The sequence below is a fragment of the Maylandia zebra genome, linkage group LG11 (genome assembly GCF_041146795.1).
Source record: "Maylandia zebra isolate NMK-2024a linkage group LG11, Mzebra_GT3a, whole genome shotgun sequence".
Classification (NCBI taxonomy): Eukaryota; Metazoa; Chordata; class Actinopteri; order Cichliformes; family Cichlidae; genus Maylandia; species Maylandia zebra.
This window is the reverse complement of record NC_135177.1, coordinates 15571887-15597832: the sequence shown is the minus strand read 5'-3', so window position 1 is coordinate 15597832 and position 25946 is coordinate 15571887. Positions and strand designations below refer to the sequence as shown.

Sequence of the window (25946 nt, the reverse complement as noted above, 5' to 3'; positions counted from 1 at the left end):
CTTCATACCCTGGAGGACGGGGCTGTGGCCCCCCCACACTCCCTAGCAGATCGTTACATGGAGAAACCTTTGGAATGCAAGCATGCTGATCCACACAGTTATGCACACGGGTGTACACACGGGTATTCACAGACGCGGACTACAGCTTTCTTTGCTGCTGCCTCAAAGCACATTGTGCGCTGTCTATCTTGCGTGCTGCACAATATCGTTTATTATTTAGTATCTACTGATATCTACTGCTAGCTAGTTTATTGTGATGGTGCCATTTTTTTTTATTATGTTGCTCTTTGTTGTTTGCTTTCTCTTCTGTTTTTTTTCTCCATACAGGTGACCCAGGTGTTTTGTTTTTTTTGTTTGTTTTTTTTTTCTTCCTTCCCCCCCTTCTCATCGTCTCTTCTCCCCTTTGGTTTTCTTTCTCTCCCTCTCTTTCTTTCATTCTCTCTCCCTGTCCTATCCCCCAGTCATGTCTGTCCCGTTTGTAGCAACTGAAAATAAAATAAATTCATAATTATAATAAAGGTCAATCAAATAGACCAATATGGCAAGGCCATGATGATCCACTTGGTAAAATAAATCCGCTTGGCATCTTTCTTGGCCTTAACACAACAATTCTGATGGCTAAAGATCCAAACGGGACACAAAAAAAGAAAAAAAAATTGTGGTTGGTAAAGTTGTATGGAACAATAAGAGGCCACATAGGAAATAAACAAACTATCAAAGTGGTATCACTGAAAAACAGCTGTCCACGTGCTGCTTTGTAGCCACACAGTTGCACCTAATTTTGTTGCTGAGAAACAAGTGTTTGCTTAACCTGATCAGCAATGAAATTTCAACTGCATCACTACAGGGGAGGCAAAGCTGTCTGTTGTGTTTTTGTAGCTTATTGCTCATGGAGCAAGCACAAAAGTCTTTACCTATAGTAAACATTTATGTAGCACAATCAAATGTAATCCTATTGGTTCAGAGGAAATATTTTCCATTAGTGATCATTCGAGGTGACTTTGGTCTATATGAGATTTTCAGGATACTGAAAACATTAAATGTATAGCAGAAATGCCATGGCAGAAAAAAGTAATATTTATGAGGTCTTTGGACAGGATCATCTTTATCATCTTCATGAGAACTTTTATGACCTCAGAAATGAAAATATTTTGAAAGCTCGGGGTTATGAATGTTTTCAGAAATAGCAGAAGCCACTGAAGCTAATTTTTCAAAGGATGTAAAATTGAAAAAAAAAAACCAACCAACAACATAAAAATGAACATTTCAGTCCTGAAAGCTTCTTTTGGCTGTTCCCTTATTTACAAGAACATTTGATTTGGCAGATTGCCCTTCCTAATAGAGCACACAAGGAATTTCAGTATATATAAAGGTAGATAATGCCCTATCATTTATGTGACTTTGGGGCCAGAGTTGTTTGTCTTACAGCATCATCTGTGGCAAAGTAACTTTGGCTGTAGTTGTAGTTTGAGACAAATATGTCGTGTGATGCCTGGTCCAACAGCAGAGGTGATCCAGCGTAACACCAACGACTTGCCTTCCATGACATCTATCACAAGATCCATTTGAAGGCAGCTTTACACAACTTTTTATGACCACAATGGCCAGTCTGTGTGTGTCTGTGTGATGTGATATGATTTATTGTTTGACCAGTCTCAGAGTGTCAGCAGTTACTTGACCAAAAGCTATTTAAAAGCAACTGTATTGTATTACTATTACTGTGGTCTTAAGTAGTTCTTTAAATCGTTGTCTCCAGCTCTTCTGAAAAAGGAAAGGTTTAAAGGCAGCAGAAGTAATCTGGAAGGCATGCATTGCAATGATAAACTCATCACAGATGGACAGATAAAGCCAACAAGTGACTGTGACTGTTAGCGAAAGGTCAAGAGAAATTTCCCTTACCAGGCCTTGACAAATAAATCTTAGCAATTTACAGGCTGTCCTGTGGCTAATAAATGCTCGTGTAGCTTGGCAGGATACTTCTAAAGCCAGAGCAGCACAAACTGAACAGGAGCTCTGCCTAGACATTACAAAAGCCCTGCTCCTCATAACTCTCATTCCTTTTCGAAACGAGTTATGAAACACTGCTAGGGGCTGAGAGATTCATCCCTGTGTAACCTTGAAAAGCTGAAGAGTGTGCGTTTGACATTGTAGCCTGTATTTGTTCTAGTTTGTAACCGCATGAGCAGCTGCAGGCCTTTTTTCTTTTTTTACATTTCTCTAAAATATTTGAAAATATAACATAGGAAACTGCACTGATCCAAATGCCAGGAACTAAATACTTAACAGGATTTTAAGATGCTTGAACCTCTGAACAGTATGTGTTTTATGCTTTTATGTATTGTATTTAGTTAAAGTTCAAAGCAGGTATTTCTTAGACAACAGCCTTAGACAATGTTTTCTAGATTTAATATAACAAAATCTTCAACCTGACTACAAACCTCTGGCTCATTTTTAATCATACTGGTAACACACAAACACTTTTTGCTCATTTTCTGGTTTATTTTCTGAACTTAATCAAGATTATGTTCTGACTTAAAATATTGTAGCTAAGCTTAAATGCAGGCAGCATGGCGTGGAGGTGTAGACATTAGTCTAAGAAATATGCTTTCTCTTAGAATTTTAGGACAAATGTGTAGTTACTGCTAGTAGTTAGCTTACTTTGATTAGATGTGGATCTGACATCTTCACAGTGATGGTGAGGTTTCAAACTAAGAAAAGAACTTCATGTATTCTCATCTGTCTAGAAATACAACATATTTTGATTCTGGCTAGCACGTCCTTTTTTTTTTTGCTCCTACTTGTACTAAGCTAACTATCCTGATGTTGTGTCTGTCACCAAGAGTTTGCCAAAACTATGAAGCCGAGTATTATGAAACTTATTGGAGGAAGAACCTATAAAATGTTGGTGTGAATACCAATCACCTCTTGTACTCTTACTCTTACTCTTAGAGTATCTTCGTTCCTTTCGTATTGTCACAATGTGTGCAATATTTATGTTTAACTTTAATGTTACTTGTTTTAAAAACTAAAGGTTTCATAACTGTAACAAATAACTCTTTCGCAGCTTATTTGAGTGCAGCTGTGGATTAATTTAATCCATATTAACTTTGACATGGTTGCCCATTGCAACTAGTGCAAAAACAGGCTGCACTGATGAGCTGGGTCATGCTCATCGGTGCAGCCTGACTCAGTCTGACTAGGACGTATTGACTGTTTGCTGTTTATAAATTAGACTGCAAACCTCTCTGTGGATAATTGCAGTGACTCTGAGCTGGACCTCCAGCCAGGTGACCAGTGCAATCACCTTCTTGTGCCCTGGAAGTTGGAGGTATTGCACATTTGACCTCTTGCTGACCAGCTGATCACAGCAACTACTTGCAGTCAGTCACCAAATGTAAAAAAACAACAAAACAAAATCCCTGTTAATCTCATTGACAGAAGCATAGCAAAGCATATACTGTGCCTTTCTGTGTGGAGTTTCCCTGGTCTTCGTCAGAACCCCATCAAGGATCTACTGCACCTTTCATTGTGTCAGCTGGAATATATTCTAGCCCACCCACAACCATAAGTTGTATAAGTGGTTAAGAAAAAAGATGAATAGGTGGAAAGCTGATTGGTGTATTAGTATGTATACCTAGAAGTATAGGGTCTTCTGTTTAAAGGTCCTTGTAAACATCCTTCAGTTGCAATGCCTGGCTTTTCTTAAGGGAACATGTCATAGTCACAAGTGATGGGAGTGGAAAGAGTTTGATGGGCACAGATCCAGAGCGCTACTGATGTCAGCCAAAGCAAGCAGTCAAACACTTTATACGCAAGAAACACTCAGCTGTGCCCTTCTGTAAATTCACAAAACATGCTTGCATGGGTCTTTTTTCTTGTAAGACAAGTATGGAAACAAATTCTCTAGAAGTACTCCGAAATCTCCTTCAACTGCTTCCAAGAGCTGCACACTCTTGAACACACTCTGAAAAAACACACACACTCGAATATACACAGATGATTGAATTCTCCTTGACAGTAAAGAACAGCAAGACTCCCATTTCCCCTGCTGCCAAAAATGTGTCAGTCATTTCCTCCAGACGTCCTTTATTATGTGCAAGAGGCCATACAAGAGCTGAATCAAATAATAGCACTGCAACAAGGCCACCCACTGTCTGAGCGGAGATGGAGGCTAACTGATTACTAGTGGGTGGATTGATTTGCCATCATTTATTTTGTTTAATTTCTCTTTGGTAAACGCCAGTCCATTTCCTGTGGCTTTTACCACAGCCTGTTCTACTGGGTATCGGCAGGGCTTCTTTAGTAGTTGATGTTTAAGCTTACGACAGAAGTCAATGCGGTTTATTGACTAAGGATTGCTATTGATTTAGTCGCATGAGGCACTGATTATGTAGTGACTTAGCCAAGTTAGTCTCTCATCAGTTTCATTCTGATATTAAAGCTTTTCAGCAGATTTTAGGAAGTTATTAATACTGTGAGTTCATTATGTTTGGGGAAGTAGATGTTTGATTTGGGACATAGCACTGGGAGTGTCTTTTGCTTTTTGTTTTCCTCAATTTGGCAGACTAGCAGCTGTTATTTTTTGCTTGTGCTGTGTCTCTGTTGCTTGTGCCCACTGAAGGAGAAAACACAGGTTTATTGCATTTTTAGAGTGCCTGCAGATATGAAATAGCACATCCAGTAATCATTCCTCTTCCTGTGGTGCAAGCTTTAGCATGCTGGGCAAACAACTTCAGTTTACATGGATAAGGTAGCCAGGATTTGTATTTGTTTTTTATAAATTGGGCAGTTTTGAAAGCACTTCAGCTATTTCATTTTTTTCCTAGCCTAGCTTGTCATACTGGGAGGGCTCTGTTTTTTTTCTTACTTTACAAATTAGATTAGAGTTTTAATGTACTTAGCTAATCAAATACATTTTCTTTAAGGTAAACAGGTATGAAAGAGCAAATTTTGCTAATGGGGACCTACACTCAGGGTACGTGAAAGTCTTTACCCTAGCACAGGGCTCAGCAACCTTTAACACCCAAAGAGCCATTTGGACCTGGTTTCCACGCAAAAGAAAACTCTGGGAGCCGCAAATACTTTTTGACATCTAAAATGAAGATAACACTGTATATATTGTTTTTTACCTTTATGCTTTGTGTGAACAACTAAGGTGTGTTGCTTATGAAATCCATGAAGTGCTACAGAGAAAATTACATTTTATTTATGTAATTAACACATTTTGAACTCTTAAAGAAATATAACAAAAGGAACTAAAATGATCCATGTAGCAAACAAAAACTGCTGTGAGCCGCCACCCTTATATCGCCTTTGGGCTTTTTGGAGCCTTGACCTGGCTTTTAAAAATAATTGGAAAAAAGCACTATGCTGCTAAAAAGAAAAAAATATTTACAAAATTCTGCCTAAATATGTATTTTACCTGGTTAATGTGTGTGGCGGGGCGTGGCCTGCAGCGCTGCTGCAGGTGAGGCGGACGTACCTGAGCGCACCCGCAATCACGCCTCGCCGCCTTAACGTCTGTGCCATCTATGCTGTTGTGTTGGTGTGTGTCGGGCTGTGAGCTGAAAAGCTACAGCCGGCTGTATGCGTACAGCAACTGTGTGTGAAAAGTGGTAGATGCTGAAAAGCATGTTCATGGAAACATCGTCGGGTCTGCCGTGATGTGTTTACAATGGGACTTCTGCTCCTGAACCTCTGCGCACAGCGTCTGCAAATCGGGGCTATACGGAGTCACTTTCATCTTTACGCAGGACTGTAAGCTGTCATCTGTGAGGCGTGAGCGGTGTTTGTTTTTAACATAGTTCCCGGTGGAGAACAGCTGTTGACATAATGTGGATCCAAAGTGCCATAATTGGCCTACTTGGGGTTGAAAGTCTCGATATATGCATGGCGTTTCGGCGGGTATACCGGCTTCTGCGAGTGTGACGCTTATTTTGAGTGATGAAAAAAATTATAGAATATATATTTTTTTGTATTTCAATATCACAATAATCTTCCAATTTAGAACTACAAGTTAAAAAAGAACTAATATAAATAAAATACACTTCAGCTAAATACTTCTAATTTATTTTCACAAACCAATAAGGACTAAAGAGCTGCATGTGGCTCCGGAGCCGCAGGTTGCCGACCCCTGCCCTAGAAGGAGTTTTTCAGAAGACCGTATAAAAGATGGACGTAGTTACCACAATTTCACCCATTGGTTTTAGGAGCTTCGGTGTTTTAGTTGCTGTCAAGTCAGTTTTTTGGAGCCGGAAATATCTGGACAAGAGGGTGGAGTGCAAAGTTATCCGCTAACGCTAGCTAGCTTAGTTAGCAGCTACATCCACAAACTGTAAAGGTGCCACGGACACACATGTCTGCTGGCTGGGGCTAAGAAACAAAATAAAATATTAAAATTTCCCTCACAAACTTCTTGGATGACCATCTTTACAGTAATTGCTATATATAGGTTTGCATGTATACATACTTCATCTCCTCCTTAAAGGGTTGGACAATCTAAATGAAACTTTGCATGAACATATCACACATTTAACTATTATTGGTTAAATAATACGATTTTACAAAAGATTTATTAGAAATCCCAATTCCCATGATATGCGTTAATCCAGATCATAAAAGGTATAAAAAAAAACTTTCGATAGGGACCAAAACTGTTTGGGTTTTTTTGGTTTTTTTGTACCAGCGTCTAAAATATGCTTTTTCATCTTTTTTTATGCTGTGAAGCTTAACATGGGAGTGGGTGGGGATTGACTCTCCTTTGAAGCCAGCCTTTTGTGGCCCCTGCAGTCTGTTAGCGTTTCCTGCAATGGCCTCATTTTATTTTAGCTCCGGAAATTGTTCCTTAATAAACGATAACAACTATTTTCTAACATGACTGTTTTTGACTGCCCCCTGGTGATTAAAAAAGAAGAAGTTTACTCACAGTCACAGTAATTTTAGTAGTTTTTGGTGACTTAAAATTCCAGATTTATGTTTCTTTGTTCTGCTAAAATTACACAACTTGTAAAATACTTTCCCATCTATTTCAGAAGAATATCCCTTTGTACTCCAGCTACAGTGTGTTGCTGGAGCGTTACGCTCACAGAAAAACCCTTGTTTTCATACAGCTGCTACATGTGCAATTAGTACAAAGCTAGTTTGTTTAGGATTTAGAGCAAGAGCTATTTTATCCTCTTATGTATTTGTGGATGCTCTGAGTGAGCACTGGCTAAACTTGGGAATTACTACAGGGATCTGGGGGTGGTGCTGGGATTCTGTGTCACTACATGGGCATGCACACGCATATACATGTTAAACGTTCACTTGCTTCTACTCCTGCTCTCTTGTCTGTATCATCTGTACAAACTACTTCCTAATGTCAATCTTTTGGAGCAGGCTGATTGATAGATACTCTACTCTGTGTCACGATTCGCTGGTTTGTGACCAAAGTCTCTGTGGCAGATTCTTCACCCAGTCTTGGGCAAAAGAGAAGGTGGAGGAAGAAAAGGAGGGGCCAAGGGAGGGGTTTTGCACGAACAGATGCCGGCACACACAGGATGTTTGTGCGTGTGTGTAAATGAGTGTGTGTGCATGCACATGGTGTGTCACAGGAACCAAAACAGAGGAGAGTCCCGGTCAGCAGACCTGCAGTAGCAAGAGGAAAGTGATCAAAGTAAGCCAGAAAAGACTCTGTACTACTCAGACGTCAGTCACAGGAATTTAGTCAGAGACACCATTGGTCCTGTCGTCATTTGAGGGGAAGGAGTCCAAGCTCTTGAATCAGCATCAGCATTGCCAGTATCTGTTATCATCACCATTCAAAAGGAGGCCTAACAGTGACAATGAGCAACCCTAGGTCTATCCAGAATGAGATTACGTCTCTAAAAGGTATTTAACATTCAGTTTTTGATTTACAGAAAAAGTGCCTATCGACAGGCTAACATACCAGGCAGCAAAGAATGAGGGTCACATTTGATTGTATCAGTCTATCTATAGGAAGGGAGGGGTGTCATTGTTTGAAAAGCAGTGGAAGCTCAGGCATGTTTAACTAGCCGCTCACAATTGTATTTTAAACTGAGAGATACCATTTTACCGTTATAATAATCTTACCTGTGTTCGGCTGTTTTAATATCTGCCTGTCTGTGCTCCAAAATGTGTGCCATTGTTTCACCGTCTGTTAAACAGATAAATACTGAAGGAGTAAAGCAGGCTGGTATTTTGATAGACACACTTGGACCTCACATTTGCCATGCAAACCCTCTATGCAAACCTGGAATATCCATTTTCTTGGCTTATCTAAAATTAATGGTGAAACTGTGCTTAATGATTACACAGGCTGGGCTTTATTTTTGTACAGTAGCTCCGTGAAAGAGTGATGGAAAATGTAGCACAGCATTCTTTGACTATCACGCAAACCAGGGAATACGAGGAATGTTGTCCACCTTTTCTTTCGCCATGCTTCTTGCTTGTTTTCAGTGTTTGCTTCCTTCCATCACAGTAAATCTTTCATAGTTGCATCATTTCAGCATGCGACCTGTCAGGTTTTACCTTTCTGAACCAGTTATTCACACGTGCTGCGTGTAGTTTCTGTTGATGAATGACTTAGAGTTAGCGTAAACTATGAATGGCCATATGCTTGGTAAACTGATAGTAACAATGAAGAGGAAGACAGTGACCAGAAAGATAATAGAGAAGAGTTTTGCAGCTTCTTAGCTCAGCATGTTAAGTATAACCTGAAAAACAAGTGCATTTCTTATCTGTCTTTAAACAGGGCTTTATATACGTAAATGCTTCATTAGACAGGCTAATAGCAGACAGATAGGTGCAGTAAGTCACCTTCTGTTTATTTGCTTAGAACACAGTCTTTTTTCTTTATAGGCTTGGATGAAAACTAGAGCACAACCACAAGAGAGGCAGTTCAAACAAACATGAGTGCTGCCTGGCCTGATGTGGTGGCAAATAGAAACAGTGTATGAATATTTTTGTATGCAGAACAAATGCAAAATGCAGAATTCTAGCAGTTTGCTTTTCTTCTTTAGAGTTTATGTTTTATGTTTTCATTTGTTTCAAGCTGTTAGGGTTGGAAAAAATGGTAGGGGACTGAGGTGTTCAGCATTGATTTTCTGTTGTAAAAGGAGCACCATGCTGACTAAAAAATATATCTAATTATATCTAATGAAAAATAGGAATGGTTCTAGACATCCCTCTCCTGTTCAAGTTTTTTATAGGAAGTGTCTTTAAGCATGATTTTACCAAATTACCAACAGTATGTATGATCAGAGCTTTACACATTCTTCCCAGCTCTCAGCTCTTTCAGCTTCTCCCATAATAAATCCTTTTGTAATTACAGCTGTGCCACTGTCTGACACTTTGGTTCTTTCTTTAGACGGCCTGTGTGAGCTTTCACACAGTCACACTAATAGGAAACTACTGGATCCCGCTGCAATGCAGAAATTGCTTCCACTTATGTGGACAGAGTACCTCAGTGTGTGATGCTCAATCATCAGACTTTTTTATCTGTGGCATTAAGACACTTGGAACAGTAATGTCACACTGCTGCATAGAAAACAGGCCCGTTCATGCACAGTACGCTACCAGGAGAGATCAGTGCAAATGAGAGCTACAATTCCAAGAAGCTGTCATAGGTTCAGGCAGTGTGATTAATGTGATCTCAACGGTAGGCTTTCTCTCTCTGCGCGTCTGAGTCTCTCCATCTCATCTCTAGATTGATTTCGGCCTTAGTTTGCATTTTCTGAAGGAGTCATGCAGCCATAAATTCCCCCGTTTTACTTCATGACACATAGCCACAGACTATGTGTGCTTATGAGGATGAGAGCCGTAGGGCTGTCTCCTGCTCTGATAAATTCTTTTCAAGTCTTGTCTCTTTTGTTTTGGGTTGTATTGTATTTCTTTTGGGGTCAGATCTTGCAAGAATAGGTAATGAGTTGAATTCCATAAAACCAGAACACTGTGCGTGCAGTTGCACTGCTCTGTCTGGCTTTTCAAGCGGATATGCAGTTCTGTATGAATTGGTAGTAGCGTGACTTTACAGGGTTGCCAGCTGTCAAGTATCAGATTGGGTGGGTGGCATGGTTAACCTCAGCAGGTTATGAAACAGCTAAATGTACTGCCGTTGTTACCAGGAAACATATTGCAATGCTGTTTTAGTTGCTAAAAAACACAAGCAAACGCTTATAGAAGTGTAGTGTATAACAAATATATGCCAGCCATAAAAGGAATGTCTACACAGGAAGCGATTCACTTGTTGGACATTCCAGGGTCTGGTTGCCTAGGTTACCCTCTAATGTATTTACCTCGCTTCATATGCCAGCATACTTCAGACATTCATCTAGAAGCTGAAAGTTTAACTCAGGACACCCAGTTCACATTGCCCACAGTCTCTTCTCCCGTTGCGAGAAGTCACTGACTCTCTGTGGTCTCTACTCGTTTTCTGTGTTGACGCTTGTTTAATGTGTTTTCCTCTTATACACCTCTAAAGACCGTAAAATTTACATACTAACGATTTTAGACATCATGATAATTAAGGTAGACATGCACGCTCACTCTGTAGTAGTCACTGCTACAAATACTGTCTTTGAATTTAGGCATGAAAACTGAAAAAAAAAACAGAAATATAAGAAGAAAAATTGACCAGACTTACTGAGAGGGACTGTGGACTCATCAAACTTTATTCGAAATATGCTCACAACCACCCAGCATATGCTTTCCTTGGGGATCTGCCAAACCTGGTAGTTGCCACCGATCCACAGTGAGGCCTTTCCCAACCCACAGACTCTGGCCTAGCATGCTGCTACATTATCAATAAATGTTTGTGTTTTTGTTTGAGGTGCTTGCTCATTTTAATCTGTCTAACCTAACCTATTTAACCTATTTAACCTTTTTTCACAAAGTACTGGCTTTCATCTTTATTTATTTGTATTTATTTGGCATTAAATTTGTGTGGAAGCATGAGAGTAGTGAACCCTGCTAATTAGCATAAGCCACAAGACATTGCTAACTCACGTATCATCCTATATGTAGTTATCAAAACTATTTTTGGCCTATATTTACATACATGTTCTTTACACCAACACGAAATATACTCTTTATTTTACAAAAAAGCTCACATAAGCTGTGTGTATTCCATCTAATGCTAGGCTAACAGGGCAGTAGTGTTCATGCTATAAGCTACTGCGATGATACAAACCCCAGTTTCTCCACCATGGCTGTCATATAATAATATATATATAAACTGGGTTCTCCTCTCTTTTCAGTAACACACATATTCATATTTGTCACCTGAAACCTTCTGTTTACCAAAATAGCAACAAATAGCAGCAAATAAAAGAAGACAAACAAGGTGATTGCATATCAGTAATGTAATCAGAGAAGGTAAGTTAGTTAGCTGTTTCAATGAAGAGAACTAAAAATGTTTGATTAAATCTCGACGTTCCCTTTTAAAGTGCAATGACACATATGGTTAGCGATGCCAAAGTGCAAATTAACAACTGTTAAATTGGTATTCATGGCATGTCTGATGGTGACCTCAGTCTATTTTAACCCATCATAATACTTTTAATAAAATCATATCTTAATGCTGCAGTTCACACTGATTGTTTCACCAGCCAATCCGGTCACACATCACATATTTATGAATACAGAAAGCTTTTATGACATTTAGTTGAATACAAATGTTACACAATAATCTCAAGTTGAGCAACAATTTCTTAAATGTCTGCTATGCTCAATCTGTGACAACAAAATACAATAACTGTTTCATTCAAGTATACTTATGCAACATTGGTCTCACTGCTCAAAAAAATCAAAAAGGTGGTCAGCAACCAAGTTTACACTCCAGTCACCTGAGAAAAAGTGAGAATCAGCACAAGGTCCCTGCATCCTGCGACCCCCTGTCCTCCATTGTCTGAAGGAAATACCTTTTGTAATGCAGGAAATGTTCTTAGTATTGCAAATCTGCTTGCATTTCCAACGTGTTTCAAGAAAAAAGAGATTGAAACGGTTTTTATTTCAAGCTTTGTCTACCAGCCGGCTAAAACACCAGAAGAGCCTGCACACAGTCGTTCAGAGATGAAATGTTTACTTTACTTTGTTCTTGTCTGTAGAGACTGACCGAAAATGTTAGGGGTAAGCTTATAGAGGGATTGAACAGATCCCTTCCTTCCCCTTGTTCTATAAGCAGTATGGTCTCTATAGTGTCTGGATGGGCCATGCTCCACACTGTACACACATGAATCGGTTAGAGGAAATTCCATGACCTGCTTGTAGGTATTTTGGGAATTACTTCTCACTCATAACCTTGCATTTATTTCTTTAATTTCCTTTTCTTTTGTCCCTGACCCTTTCTGGACAGATTGCATCCGCATTTCTGAAATGTAGCGTATGCTTACGTACACTGATTTTCCTTCTGTTCCACTCTGCAGTTTCTCTTTTTTGATGAGAAAAAAAACCAGTGGCAAAATATGACATTCAGCACTCTTTGTCATGAGGTAAAATAAACAGAGAAGCAGCGCAAGTGGGTTTCCACATTATAGTGTAATTAATGAGTAGCAAATGTGAGCATTGAGAGGTTCTTCACTTGTTTACCTCAGGCCTCTGAGAGTTAACCTTCTTTGTTCCTCTGGATTTGTCTCCTTTACAAAAAACATTACACAAAGATGTACAACATTTTGTGGGAAATGTAGCTCACAGAGTGACACGACAGAGTGGCAGGTATAAACTGGCTGGTCACTCTGTCACCACTTTGCTGATTGCTGAGAACACTGTTTGCATTCAGGATAGTTTCAGGCCTGTCATGAGTGCGGCGCCACAGCATGGGGTAATGATGAATATATTCCCATTTAACAGCAGAGTGAGAGGTAGTACATCCTCTCAGTATGTTTACCCTGGAGTGTTGCGTTGTAGTGCGTGCATGTCTGATGCATACTCGAGGCTCTGCAGCTGTGTGCTTGTCTGTGTTTTTCTCATGTGGATCATGCCCTTACCGTACTTTTGATAACACTGTAGTGATACTTTCCATCTGTTCATCCCTCATCACAGATTCTGGTTTTCGCCTTATGAGATTCACTCTAAGAGATGCTTTTATTATCAGGCAGCTGGGACTGGAGATGACTGGGTGTTACTAGTGAGATTGTTCTCATGGTTAAGATGTTGGATACCAGAGAAATGGCAACACCTTATTGAAGTTAAAAAGGGAAATATCTTGGATCAGCGGTCCCCAACCTTTTTTTACGCCATGGACTGGTTTATGCCCGACAATATTTTCACGGACCGGCCTTTAAGGTGTCGCGGATAAATACAACAAAATAAAACTAGTACCGGTACCGAAAAAAAGAAGATTTATCCATAACACACGTGAAAAGACCCAGGAAAACCGAGTTAATGATAAAAACGATAACAAAATAACGCTGAAAACCAATAAAAACCCTGAAAACTATACATTTCATCCCTGAGCCTCAACTCTCGCAGCCCGGTACCAAACGACTCACGGACCGGTACCGGTCCGAGGCCCGGGGGTTGGGGACCGCTGCCTTAGATTACTGAAATATCATGTCTTAATATTTTTCTTCCTGTTATTGGTGTATGAATGGGGTAGTTTAGATTGAAAAGAACACGTTAGAATGTAAAAGTCACATAAAGTAGACCAGCCAGTCCTGGTTTCTCTGAGGTAAAATCACTATTTTATCTTATCTCATATCTCTTCTTTGCTCTAGAAGAACGTGTTCTCCCTGTTTGGTTCACTCTAGTATAGTCCAACTATTTGTTGACTTGATATACATTTTTTTTTTCCTTTGAGATGAAGAAAACATAAAGAGTTCAGTTATAAGTCTGTTATAAAAAGGTCACTATAAAAGTAGATATTGATATCGGCAGCACTGATACATGGGTTAGACTTTATTCTCTATTGATATGTGTTGGCTGTAGATGTGGAAGAGGGTGAGGGTGATTATCTCTATGTGTGTGGCTTGTTCATGATGTGCCTTTTACTATATGATAGCCTCTAGTTGCCCGCACAGCCCTGATACAGGCAAGCAGTTAAGAAAACAGATAGTTCAGTATATGATACTAACGTTCAGCAGTAGTCGATACCTATCTGCGGTGGTCTGATGAAAGGGAACATCTGATAGTAGCTGTTCCACCTGGCAGCTGGAACTTTGCTTTAAAAGATCTGTTGTTATTATCTCCACACCTGATGACATAGCACACCTTCAGAGCCCCTGTAGTTTTCCTGCTTGTGCAGTTTGCACTTTTTGGCAGAACAAGAAAGACCAACAGGATATTATCCAGAGGCGTAACATTTTGGCACATGCGCGTTGGCAGATCAGTGTCGTCTTTGTATTACATCAATCGACCACTATCACAAAGCTGTGGCATAGTGGGTTTTTAAAAATCTGTTAAATGACACCCTTTTTTTCCCTGTAAGTCTATAGCAAGTTTTTCATTTACTGAGTTTCGTTTGTCTCTATCAGTATAGCTAGTGTTTGAACAACACAGGTTCTAGATACTGTTTTAAAATCTGATGTTTGGCGTTCTTGTCTTGTTTTATTAACAGTTGTTATCATAATTGCTGTTGTATTGGATCCAAGTCTCATTTTCTGGGACCATGATGATAGAACTGAAGACCGAGCACAAAGACAGGAAATGAAAATTACAAACGGTTTTCTTTAAGTTTCAGGAAATCGTAGCCACTTTAAAGCGTACTGTTGATATAATGTTTAAACAATTCTTTTTTTCTTGCTTTTATTCTGCTGTGTGGAAATTGATATATTTGCTTGTTCAGTATTACAGTAGCTTAGATGAAATCATTGTAACCCATCTTAGCTGCAATTCTTAAGTCAGGAATGATGTTTCTTTGGCCACAACCATTTGGTCTTTGATCAGAGACAGCTAGCTGCCAAAAAAGGCAGCAAACTGTCTGATAAGTGCTTCGTGTCAGAGGAATGGAATGAGACATCTCTGAAAAGAAGAGATTAAAAACCGTGTAGGATTTCCAGAAATTTGGCAAACAAATGATTCTCATGGACTCAGAACTTAATGATCAGCAACAAGGCCCTTGAACTTGAAGTAAGGACAAGTCTTTACACAGCTCGAGTGTTTTCTCCCATCCACATCCATTCAGTCACCTGTGTTTCATTTCCCTTCAACTGACGATGGCACAGAGAATGACGGCTGAACAACAGCTTCTTAAACTGTATGTATAGTGCAGAAAGGAAATGACTCATCTAGTTACTTGCCAATCTGTGTTTTGTTTGCTTTAATTTCTATGTCAACAAAAGATGTCTGATCAAGAAATGACTCACAGTATCATAGGCCACAGTTCTGACCACAAGCAAATGACTCATCTTTTGGGACCGCATGCTAACTGGCTGCACGATGTCCTCGTGAATTCTCCTAAAATGATAACAAACCTCCTGCAATATTATCAGTCATGGTAACTGATAAACGAAACTTTTTAGCTTCCTGGTGTTAAATATTCTTTCAGACCTCATATTTTGCCTTACACAATAACAAAAATGTCAGCTTATTGGTGACTTAAGACAGACAGAAAATAATGAATACCTAAACCTTACTGTCCCATCCAGTGAAACAGAACTGCTAAACTACAGTTAACTTTAATTATCCTTTAGTTTTGCTCCAATCACAAACTTCAAACACAGTCTGTTCACAATATATAATACTAACAGGGGGTTTTCTCTTTATCTGTGACACCATGCTTTTGCCATGCTGTAAATCAGGAGTGGCTGCTTGCCTCAAATGTTGTGGCTACACATAAATGTCACAATGAAGCTGGTCAGTAAATTCCACTCAAATACAGTTTGCTCCATCGACCGCTGTTGATCTCTTTCGACATCTCCGCACCCCCGAACATTAAGAACAAGCCAAAACAATGCAGATACAAAGACAGACTGATTTATTATCACCCCCTTCTCCCCATTGTGATGGGCGAATTCAGCAGCCAAGGCCTAAATTTGTTTACAATCTTTCAGTCTGCTTCGCACAGGAGGGTAATTTGATGAGAACCTAACTGTGTAGGCGATGATTTCTGTGTGGTCCGAACCATGTGGTCTGTTTTAGAAGATATGACAGGACATTTTTTTTAAATCTGTTTACTTGTAACCGTTCCATCCTTTTCTCCCATTTTTCCTTTTTTAAAATACCATATGGGAGTTATCAAATTCCTGAACTGTTTTCTGTGCGGCATCTTCCAGCTGTCGACCCAGCCCTGAATTCAGAAACACAAGCAGTATTTGTTATGGGCGTGCTTTATGCTGTTTGCAAAGCCTCCACGCTCCTATTGTCGCTTCTGTCATCTGGGACATCTGCACTGTTTGAAGCAGGCGCTCTGTGGAATCATTTCACACTCATGTCCACAATGTTTTACAGCAATTTGCACACAATTCAAGACATTCCTGTCGTATAGTTAACCCTGCTCCCCTGTAAGGAAATGCATCATGGGTAGTTTCCCTTCTCTGTTGTTGAGCTATTTTTAGTTATGGCTTTCTAGCGCTATGGGGAAAGACCTTATAGTATACTTAATGAGAGCAACAGCTGTGAAATGACTTAGTGTCTCCCTCATGGTAAACAAACAGAAGCCAGGGGACAGAACCAGCCCTCTCTGCTCTATTTACTTTCTTATCTGAATTAGGCTTAAATATTTCCTTTTTGACAAAGGTTATATTTAGGGATGGATTACACGACCCTGAATCCTCTCTTTAGCTATGCTGCAATATACCTAGGCTGTTAAGGGCTTTCCATGATGATTCACCTCTTTTCTTAGTGTATTTATAGCACCACTCTACATTTAACCATTAGTATTAATCTCTCTTCTAATATCATAAAAGTACTGTTCATTATCTTCATACTGAAAATAACAGTAATTTAAAAAAAAAAATCCAACAACTTGCAGCCAAAGTTCCTTGTTTTCTCTCCTTTTCTCCTCCCACGCCTTCCGGATACTTTTAGCTTGGGTTAATGTGTGTGAGTGTGTGCTGTAATTCAGGAAAAAGTGTTAATGATTAACCCTATGGCTTCCAATGCCTGCTTCACACGCAAGCTTTAAATGCAGCTATGGCTAGCATTGACACTGCACTGCAGGATCGAATTCATCATGCATGTTGGCTAACGCCGTCACTTGCGTGGTTACATTTTAGAAGACCCAGTTAAATGGCCCACTTGCATACATATGCTATATATAAATTTGACTCCCTTTCGCCTCGTGGACATCAAACACTCGCCACCTTTATCTTCACAGTGTTTTACACAGTGCACATGCAATATAGTCATTTCTCTTTGATTTCCCTGTTGTGTGTTCAGTGTCTTTTCGATTAGAAAAACCTGCTGCTGTTGAAGTCCAGCATTTTTGTGTCTCCAAATCAGCAGATTAATAGTCTTTTCACACCCTATCCCAATGCGGGCTTTTCATCCCACTCAAAGCTGCATGAAATGATTATATTTAAACCTTATGCATACTCTAATGTGAGATTAATTATTGAGTTAAACATTTATTTTGTCAGTCCAGTGGGAACATGGAGCAGTGCTGCCTGATTTAATTGAATTTAACTTGTGTTCTATTGTTTTCTTTCATCTTTATGCCCTTGTTTGCTTTTGTTGCTGCCCTGAAATTTTAGCTCTTTGTCAAACACTTCAGCTCCATACACACTCACGTATGAGTATGCACACACATACACACATACACAGAGGTATTATTATGGAGGGCGGCTCTGACCTGTGAGGAGGAGGAGGAGACTGGCGGGGGGGACTTCTGTTGATCTACGCAGCGTGACGTGTTTGACAGAGAACATAGGCTGCAAGAGAAAGTCAAAAATCTGGAGTGAAAGCGGAAAGGAGAGAAGAAGATAGCTGTAGGGAAAAGCCGCCGTTAGTAAGCCGTGAGGTTCCAAAGTTCTTCTTGAACGCGTCTGAATCATGGAGTCCTTCTACTCGAGTAAAGGTATGCAAACGCAGTGAACAAACATGCAGCTGAAAGGAGAGAAAGGAGACAGGCAACAAAGCTAAGAGGTAACGTGATACAGGTGCAGGGCTGGCAAAAAGAGGATTTCAGTGGGTGGGACTGCACATGGGCAAAACTACAACAGTAGAAAATGTGTAACAGGTGTCTGTCTGCAAACATGTGAGAATGTATGGATCAAAGAGTGCAAAAACAAAAATATATAGTAATCAAGACTGTTAATCAATCTTCCATCTCCATATTTGCCAGTATTGGCTGTGTTGTGGGACTTTCATGTGCAAAAAGCTAAGGTGCGACAAGAATTACTCATAGAACAGACAAGGCAACAAGTATGCCACTGATTCAGTCAGAAATGCCTTTGAAAGCCTGAATTGGAGCAGTTAGGGTGGTGGTGGGTTGCAAAGTGGTCTGAAAAGGCTGCAGAAACTCTGTGCAAGCTGAGTTGTAATAGCATAGCCCATATGAGGTGTGCCAATAGGATGAACAGGTTGGGATCAGCTGAGCACACCTGGTTGAATGAGGTGTTGAGATCAACTGATCTGACACGATTGCTAACGGAGCTTGGCTCCTTGGCCTGCCAGAACCAATGCTATCCTCAATTCATTTTCAATGGTTTATAGCATGCTGTTTCTTACATGGGTGCATTGTAGCCAGTGCAGTTACCTGCTGAAATGCTAGAGCTGAATTTAGTGAGTTACTCATGTCACTGGACTTTACCTGTTGTACAGTAAGTGATGCACTAACACTTGCTAACCTCTGATCTTGTAACAGAGTGCTGAAGATGTATTAAGCTTTTAGAGTGTAATAAATGGATGCTGACTGTGGCCGTGTGCTCCTGTGGAGATTTACTGCCTTGTCCTTGCTAGCAGCTCCCTAATATGCTACTTTACGTCCCTGTTTCAGCAGCCCGAGCAGTATTTTACCCTCCGTGTGTGCAGTGTGCTGAGTGCGATGCTGCCGTGCTGCTGACTCTCAGTCGAGAACCCACAAAGGAGGGATTTTTCTTGCACTCAAAGGCCTTTTTACTGTCATAGTCTCAGGGATTACAGGCTAAAAACGTTCCCACTGAGCCTCCATCAGGCTACAGCATGATTCAAAGACCTCCCACAGAGTGTGAAGAAGTGGTGCACTATGTTGGTGCTTCTGAGTGTTTGGCAGAAGAAGGTTTGCCTGTGTGGCGGTGAGCAGTTTTGCACTGGAGATTTGTAAAAGCCCAGGGCAGGTTTCTTAGGTTGTTTTCACTGATGGAAATGTGTGTTGGTGTGTTGTTTTTGGGCAGGGGTTGGTAGTAGCCACTATCAGCTGGTGTGCAATGGAGTATTATTAAATAGGCTTAAAGTTTCAGTCAGTGTCTTTGTGGGTTGTTTTAGTAACATAGTTAGATTTATTTAGTCAGTGAAAGCTTCTTGTGGAATTTCCCTAAAGTTGGATGATGTCATCGATGCTTCTGTCGTTGATCAGATCATTAGGCTTTCTTTAACCTGAAGTAATGAGGAAGACCTTGTGACAAACTGTCCAGCTGCAGTATGCAACACATGCAATCTTTTTCTGGAAACCAGTTTCTCGCTGTATTTGTTAGCAGATGAAGCTTGCTTAGTAACAAACACATGATTTTAGACTCTCTGTCTCTTTGAAAAGAGTTATTTTGGCCTTTATGATACAGTAGTATCTGGATAAGGGTAAAACCGAGCCTAGGGCGGTGATGTAGAAAGTTCCGCCCTGCTACGTTGGTCCAGCACTCGTCGAGCCGACCTGCAGGGGTGTTCAGTTTTTATTAGCGCATAATAGCAGTCTAGTCAGACAGCTTATGCTTAAAATGATGTATTACAGCAATAAAATATAGTTAGAACTTGGAGTCTAGGCACCAAACTCATCACTCACTTCAAATACGTCACTTGTAGAAAATGGGGAGTGATGAGTAAATATCTCCCTGGAGCTTACAGATGGAGCATGGGAGGCTTGGAAACATAGGCCTGCAGTCCTGGGTTGCACTGACATGTCTTAGGCAGAGATGGGAAAGTTTGCAGCTCAAATAGGCGGTGTGTTTGACACATGATGTTAGGCATGATTACCATTTGAACCAGCTTGTAGCCTTCACTGTATTTACAGTAACACTTATTATACACTCAGTGACGTAGCATGAAAGAATGAGAATCTCTAAACTTTGACCTACTGCCCTTACTTTACCTGTTGAAGTGTCCTTGAGAACATAAAGTAAGGTCTGGGATGATAATAAATTATCTGCTTTAATCTGTTAATTTGTTTGTACAATAAAAGGGTTCACCAGGCAGCAGCTAATGCAATATTTTGGAAAACACAGTGAATTAAAGCCACAAGTCTGGACTTCAGCCACATCTTGAGTGTTTAAATTACAATTTACTGTGGTGGTATCATCCTCCAGCTCTTCTAAGTGGACAGCGAGGCATTCCCAAGCCATCTGAGAGACATAATTTCACTAGGCTGTCCTGGGTCTGTACCCCAGGCTTCTTCCAAGCAGGACATTCCTGAAACGCCTCACCAAGGAGGCACCAAAGAGACCTACAATATTTTTCCTGAAATATTTCTGTGCAGTTTCTTGTCAGCAGACTGTCCATGCAGGAAATGTGACCAGAGGTTGCTCCAGAGGAAAGTCTGCCTGCTCTTGCAGGATGCTTCCTCTCATATCCTGTTGTTCTGTTGTCTTTGAATTTAGTTTCCTTCACTTTTGGTTTTGTGACTTCCTGTAAATGGATTTCCTGCTATAAAAAATCATCGAAAAACTTGTATCATGCACATCAACAAAATAGTGGTTCGCTCACACCATCGGTGTTACAGCAAACCTTTGTGTTTTTAACAGATAAATGATCAACTTAGTAATATTTCTGTTAGAATCTTTGATGGGTGCAGTTTACTGTTTTCTAATTTATGGATTAAGAAATTAAAAGAGACGATAATTCTGAAGTTAAAAGTTTTTTATTAACTGGAAAATGTCTATTTTCACAAAAAAGTATATCAAATGACAAAACCTTTTTTAATTTTCATCTCCTCTTGATTGCATGTCTCAGTAACGTCTTGTTTCTTGGAATGTAGTTCCTGAAGATAAAGCCATAAACCAAGTACAAAACGTGAATCCATAAAATCTTAAAATTTGCCATTAAAACTTTACTGCCCTCACCATTAACACAGTCATTTTTCACATCATGTCAAGCATTTACTGCAAATATTCGCCATAAACAGTTACGTTCAGCTGCTAGAAGCCATACCATAAGTTAGACAGGTCCAATTTTAGAGCAGGTTAGTTCTCGGTTCATCTGTGTCAAAGGGTGACGATTTAACGACCTTGTGGTTCCCCATGAGAAACACTAGCAGGGTGGCAAGTTGGTAGTCGGTACTTGTGCGTTACTGTTATAGACTGGAAACTGTAGTGGTGCTGCTGAGGAGAATGTCCTACTCAGTAGCAGGGCGATGTGGGTGGTAAAGATTGGGTGGGGGCAGAGTGGCGTGACATCAGAATAAAGGACAACTGTGGAGCTCGAGCCTTTGATCTGTCCTGTCCCTAAAGGCTGGAACACTTTCAAGCCAAGAGCGTTGGCCTGTATTTACTGTGAAATTTTAAACTTCACTTTATAACTTTGATGAATACAAAGGCAGAAAAGTTCTCTGAATATTTATTTAAGTGTAGAAAATACTAAAAAATAAAAGTTCAGTATAAAAGGTAGAAAAATAATAATAATTTGCATGGTATTATTACTCTTATTATTGCAAAAACATGTGGAGATGGTTTGACTGTAATGCAGTCTGTATCGTGTTTCATACGTTGAATGGTGTACAGGTGCTTTGGATGTGCAGATTACAATCATTATAGGAACCCTAAAACCAGTTTGGATGAGTCCTAATAACATGTGCCTTTGTCCTCTCTCTCTCCAGTAGATGGTGCTATTGCCCAGTAAACTTGAATTAGCCGCTCATTCCCAGTGAATGCTTTTTTATGAATTCTCTGAATCGGAATGGATGGGCTCAAGATGTTCCCTTTCTTTTGTGCAAAAAAGAAAGAAGGAACTCGCTTGCATAACAGTTGAAGCATGAGGATATAATTCAGCTCTTTGTCAGGCCGACTCTTGAAACAGAATGTTCCTGCATGTGGGACCGGTTAGTTTGAAGTCTTTGCAAGTGTCAGAGCGCACATTTACTTTTGGCATGCGCTGCTAATGCAGTCCACATGACAAACCAGTTCTTCTCCATTGTCTTTTTAACTGTCCTGTTTAAAGTTTGCCTTGTGCGTTTATTAGGGAGTTCAAATAAACTCGACTTTTCTATCCTATAGCATGTGCCTTACACAATTAACATTGCTTTTTGTTTCTCTTTGTTTTTCAGGTGAGTCCCATCTTCTCTTCTGTCTTCTGTCGTGCTGACTGATGATGGTCCAGAACACCTGGAGCTATGAACCAATAAGTACTCTGATTGCATCAATCCAGTTGTAGTGTTAGAGTGGAATAAAACACAGGAAATGCGTGCAGCTTGATATTGTAAGAACTATTTTCTGCTGACACATGAATAAAAGCTTCATGTTTTGTTGACTTAGTACAGAGTTGGAGCGCAGCTGGATACACACTTGTGCTTATATTACTAGTTTAGTGGTGTAATAAACTTTTACTCTTATTTTATGACAGATAATATTTTATCTTGAATCTTGAATCATCACTCTATGAATCACAAGGGTGGGGTCATTTCCTCTAAAGTATATTTGCAATGTTTAGCACAAGGTATGAGAAATGCATGCAGGGGTTGTAACACCTGGGTGTGACCTGTTCACGAGAAGGCCACCTCATCACATTGCTTCATTCTTTTTAGCTCAAAGTGTTCCATGGAAAGGATGAGCTGTATGTGAGGTGTATTGAAAGCCCACCGCCTGTTTCACACGATCTTTTAAGGAAATTTTGGAACCGCTGTGCCGCAGAGTGCTTGATAAAATCTCAACCTTCTGATCTTGATGAAGTGAATGTGTGGATGTGCGATTGGAGGCATGGGTGGGGGCAAACAATGCTTGTTCAGTTACTCCCGACGTTACTCACAAAGCAAAAATGCCAAAAACGTGTGTCTGTGCTTGTGTGTGTGCTCAGCGAGTGTTGAGACAATAGCAAACTTGTGCTTCCACACTTCTTTCTGGTGATGTTTGGTAAGGGATCTCATTGTATTAGTAGAGATATGGCCCTCCTGTAACTTTTCAGTGGCCTCCAGTGCACGGCGGTTCACATTTCTTTACCCGAGGGGGAGTTATTACTGTTGCCACACCTCGCATAAAGGTCCTAAGATCCTGACAAAGCCGGTTGCATGATTGTTAAAGGTGATCCAACTGGTTTGTATTTCTCTCTTTCTCCAGTTCAGTTCATTTGATAGTCTAGTACGTCTAATTACCCTGCAGCACCTTTAGTTCAGCAAAGCAACGTTTACAAAAGGCTTCACCTTCACTACAAGATCACACTTTAAGTGCAGCGCATTGCTATTTGTGTTCAACTTGCACAAGTGGTCCCACATGTTTCTAAAAGTGCATTGATTGATTGATTAAACCACAGCAAACCTTTTAAAAGCTCATAGTGCGGTTCTGTTGCAAAGCCTGCATCGCGAGATTGGCTGCATAAATGTTAAGCAGCTCTTACAGTTGTCAGGGGAGTAACCTGATAGGCTGTTGGCTGTAGTTACTCTGCTGTTTGATTTCAATGTGGGACATACACCCTCAAGGACAAACTATCAGGATACTTTGTTTTGTTTTTTTAATGGTTACCTGTAATTGCTTCTTTGTAATCGTTTCTAAATCACAGTTCTTTCACGCAGAAATGCACCAATGCTGGTTAACGAGTGCACAGCTAGAATAGCGCCTACTCATCTGGGTTTTATTATAATTTGGGGACGGGAAGCTTGCCTATTGTTTGGACTCCTGTTCTGTCTTTAAAGGCAGGAGGTTTAGTTTTAGATGTCACAATGGAAAACAGGATGCAGAACCACTCCAACCACTCCAAGCCTGCAGATGGAAAACAAGCAAGCAAAAAAAAGAAAAAGCCATCTCCTGCAGGAGTGAAGACATGTGAATTTTGGGGTGGAGTGACTTGGCTCATGAAAAGCACGTATAGAGGAATTCTGGCTGATTACTAAAATTGGTATCAGCACTGGTAACCAATCAAATATGACCCTAGATTTTCACTAGCAGTGCATCTGTAGTTTCCAGCCTATTGTACTTTGAACTTGTGTGTCAGCTGATATTTTATTAATCCTGCAGCTGTGCAGCGCTGGGTGTGGTGTATTATTTCTCCTGTGGTTTTGTGCCTAGCCATTCTTATTGGGAATGCTGTGTGAAACAAAACAAGAACCATGGGCATAAGAGAACAATATAAAGTCATTAATTCGCATGTATTACCACACCCATAAAGTGAGGCGCCAAACCTGCACACGAAATAATTTCTTTTTTAATACCGTTGCCTTGTTGCAGGCACAGAGTTGGCTTTCATTCCTTGCAAGTTTTTATTGTGGCATTATAGTGTCTGGATTTGAGTTACTTCTTGTCCTTGCATTGTTGCATGTGAGGACATGTTGGATAGTTTATTACTCTGGGTAATTATACTCTACTGCCATAATACCAGACAACCAGAGCATTCCTAAGATTATGCAATTCTTGGGAAAAAAGAAAAACAAGAAAAACACTTGAACGAGCACTAAAATGTCCATCACCTGCTATGTTTTCTTTCATTTCATTTTCATTGATTGACTTCATGTCTGTTATGTTGCTGGGGCAGTGCTCTGTCTTGGAATGGCAGGATTTCAGGAAGAAAAGTATTATATATCGCTTCCCGTTCCCTCCGATAACCTGAAAAAAAGAGTTCAGACTCTCAGTAGTAATATATGTCAGGAAGAACAACAGCCTGAATCTAAAACTCCACACTGACCCTTAGCGCTACCTCTGCTGCAATTCTTTCCTACATTAATAAAGAGCCCTCTTGTGGGTACTTTGGCACACTGAAATCTAGTTTATGAAAGTCACGGAGATAATAGTGGTAATGAGTCACCACTGTGTCTGTAACTGGACTCTAAAGCTGTGGCAGAATGGGCCTTTTCTTTGCACACACACTAAATTTACTGCACGTCTTTCTTTTGTGAAAGAAAGACTCATGCAGTCATTTTAGTGTCTCTCTCTGCCCAGGGACGAAAGAATGCGACTGATTCATTCTGCCCGGATGGTGGTGGTGTGGCGTGTGTGTGTGTGTGTGTGTGTGTGTGTGTGTGTGTGTGTGTGTGTGTGTGTGTGTGTGTGTGTGTGTGTGTGTGTGTGTGTGTGTGTGAGGGCTCATATATATGGGTGTGCATGAGGAGTCACCTGTATTGTGTTTGTCTGTTTTATTCTGTGGGTCAGGATGCCTGACTAAAAATAAAGCCGAGGCTCTTCAGGTTACAATGCAAATCTGCACACTGTGACAGAGTCAGGAAGGCCAGAGTCGAGATCCTGTGACAGGTTTTGCTGTTTGATAGTTGGTTGCCCGTGGCAGCAGCAGCAGCAAGTCCATGTTCCCTGGGACCTCAGCCGTGGACAGCACATGGTGTTTGCCTAACCTGTGGGCTGTGTTGCTGCAGCAACCAAAGCCTGCATGGCCACTCCTATATGTGGTTAGCAGTTGCTGACTCATGAAGCAGATATTCATCTTTTTTTTCTCTCTCTGTCTCTCTTTGATAAAAATGTTACACATTGTTTGGAATGTCTTACAGATTTTCTCAGATACACCTTCTGTTGTTTGGTTGTTTTTCATATCATGAATGAGTTACAGTACAGTGGCTGTCTGTGCCTCTGATGGCACAAATGGACTTGCCCCTGCTGGCTGGCGCTGCCAGTCCTGGCACTCCCTACAGCCATTTTATACCCTCACTCACCAGTTTGGAGCTCCATTTTGTGAAGGGCCAGCCTTTATTCAAATGCAGTTTCAAACTATTGGGTACTTACTGATGGATGTCATGA

At 40.4% G+C, this 25946-nt stretch overlaps 1 protein-coding gene across 6 annotated transcripts in view; it reads left to right on the top strand.

The window, feature by feature from the left end:
- plecb (plectin b) overlaps positions 1 to 25946 on the top strand; it is a 131621-nt gene that overhangs the window by 37072 nt on the left and 68603 nt on the right. For 2 of the 6 annotated variants that reach the window (XM_076889844.1, XM_076889843.1), the window contains exon 1: positions 7809 to 7869. The exons of the other annotated variants lie outside the window; for them this stretch is intronic. In XM_076889844.1, coding sequence (XP_076745959.1) covers positions 7824 to 7869 — 46 coding nt within the window. In that variant the 5' untranslated portion in view covers positions 7809 to 7823. Of the gene's footprint in view, positions 1 to 7808; positions 7870 to 25946 lie in introns of those variants that run through there. 6 annotated transcript variants of the gene reach the window in all.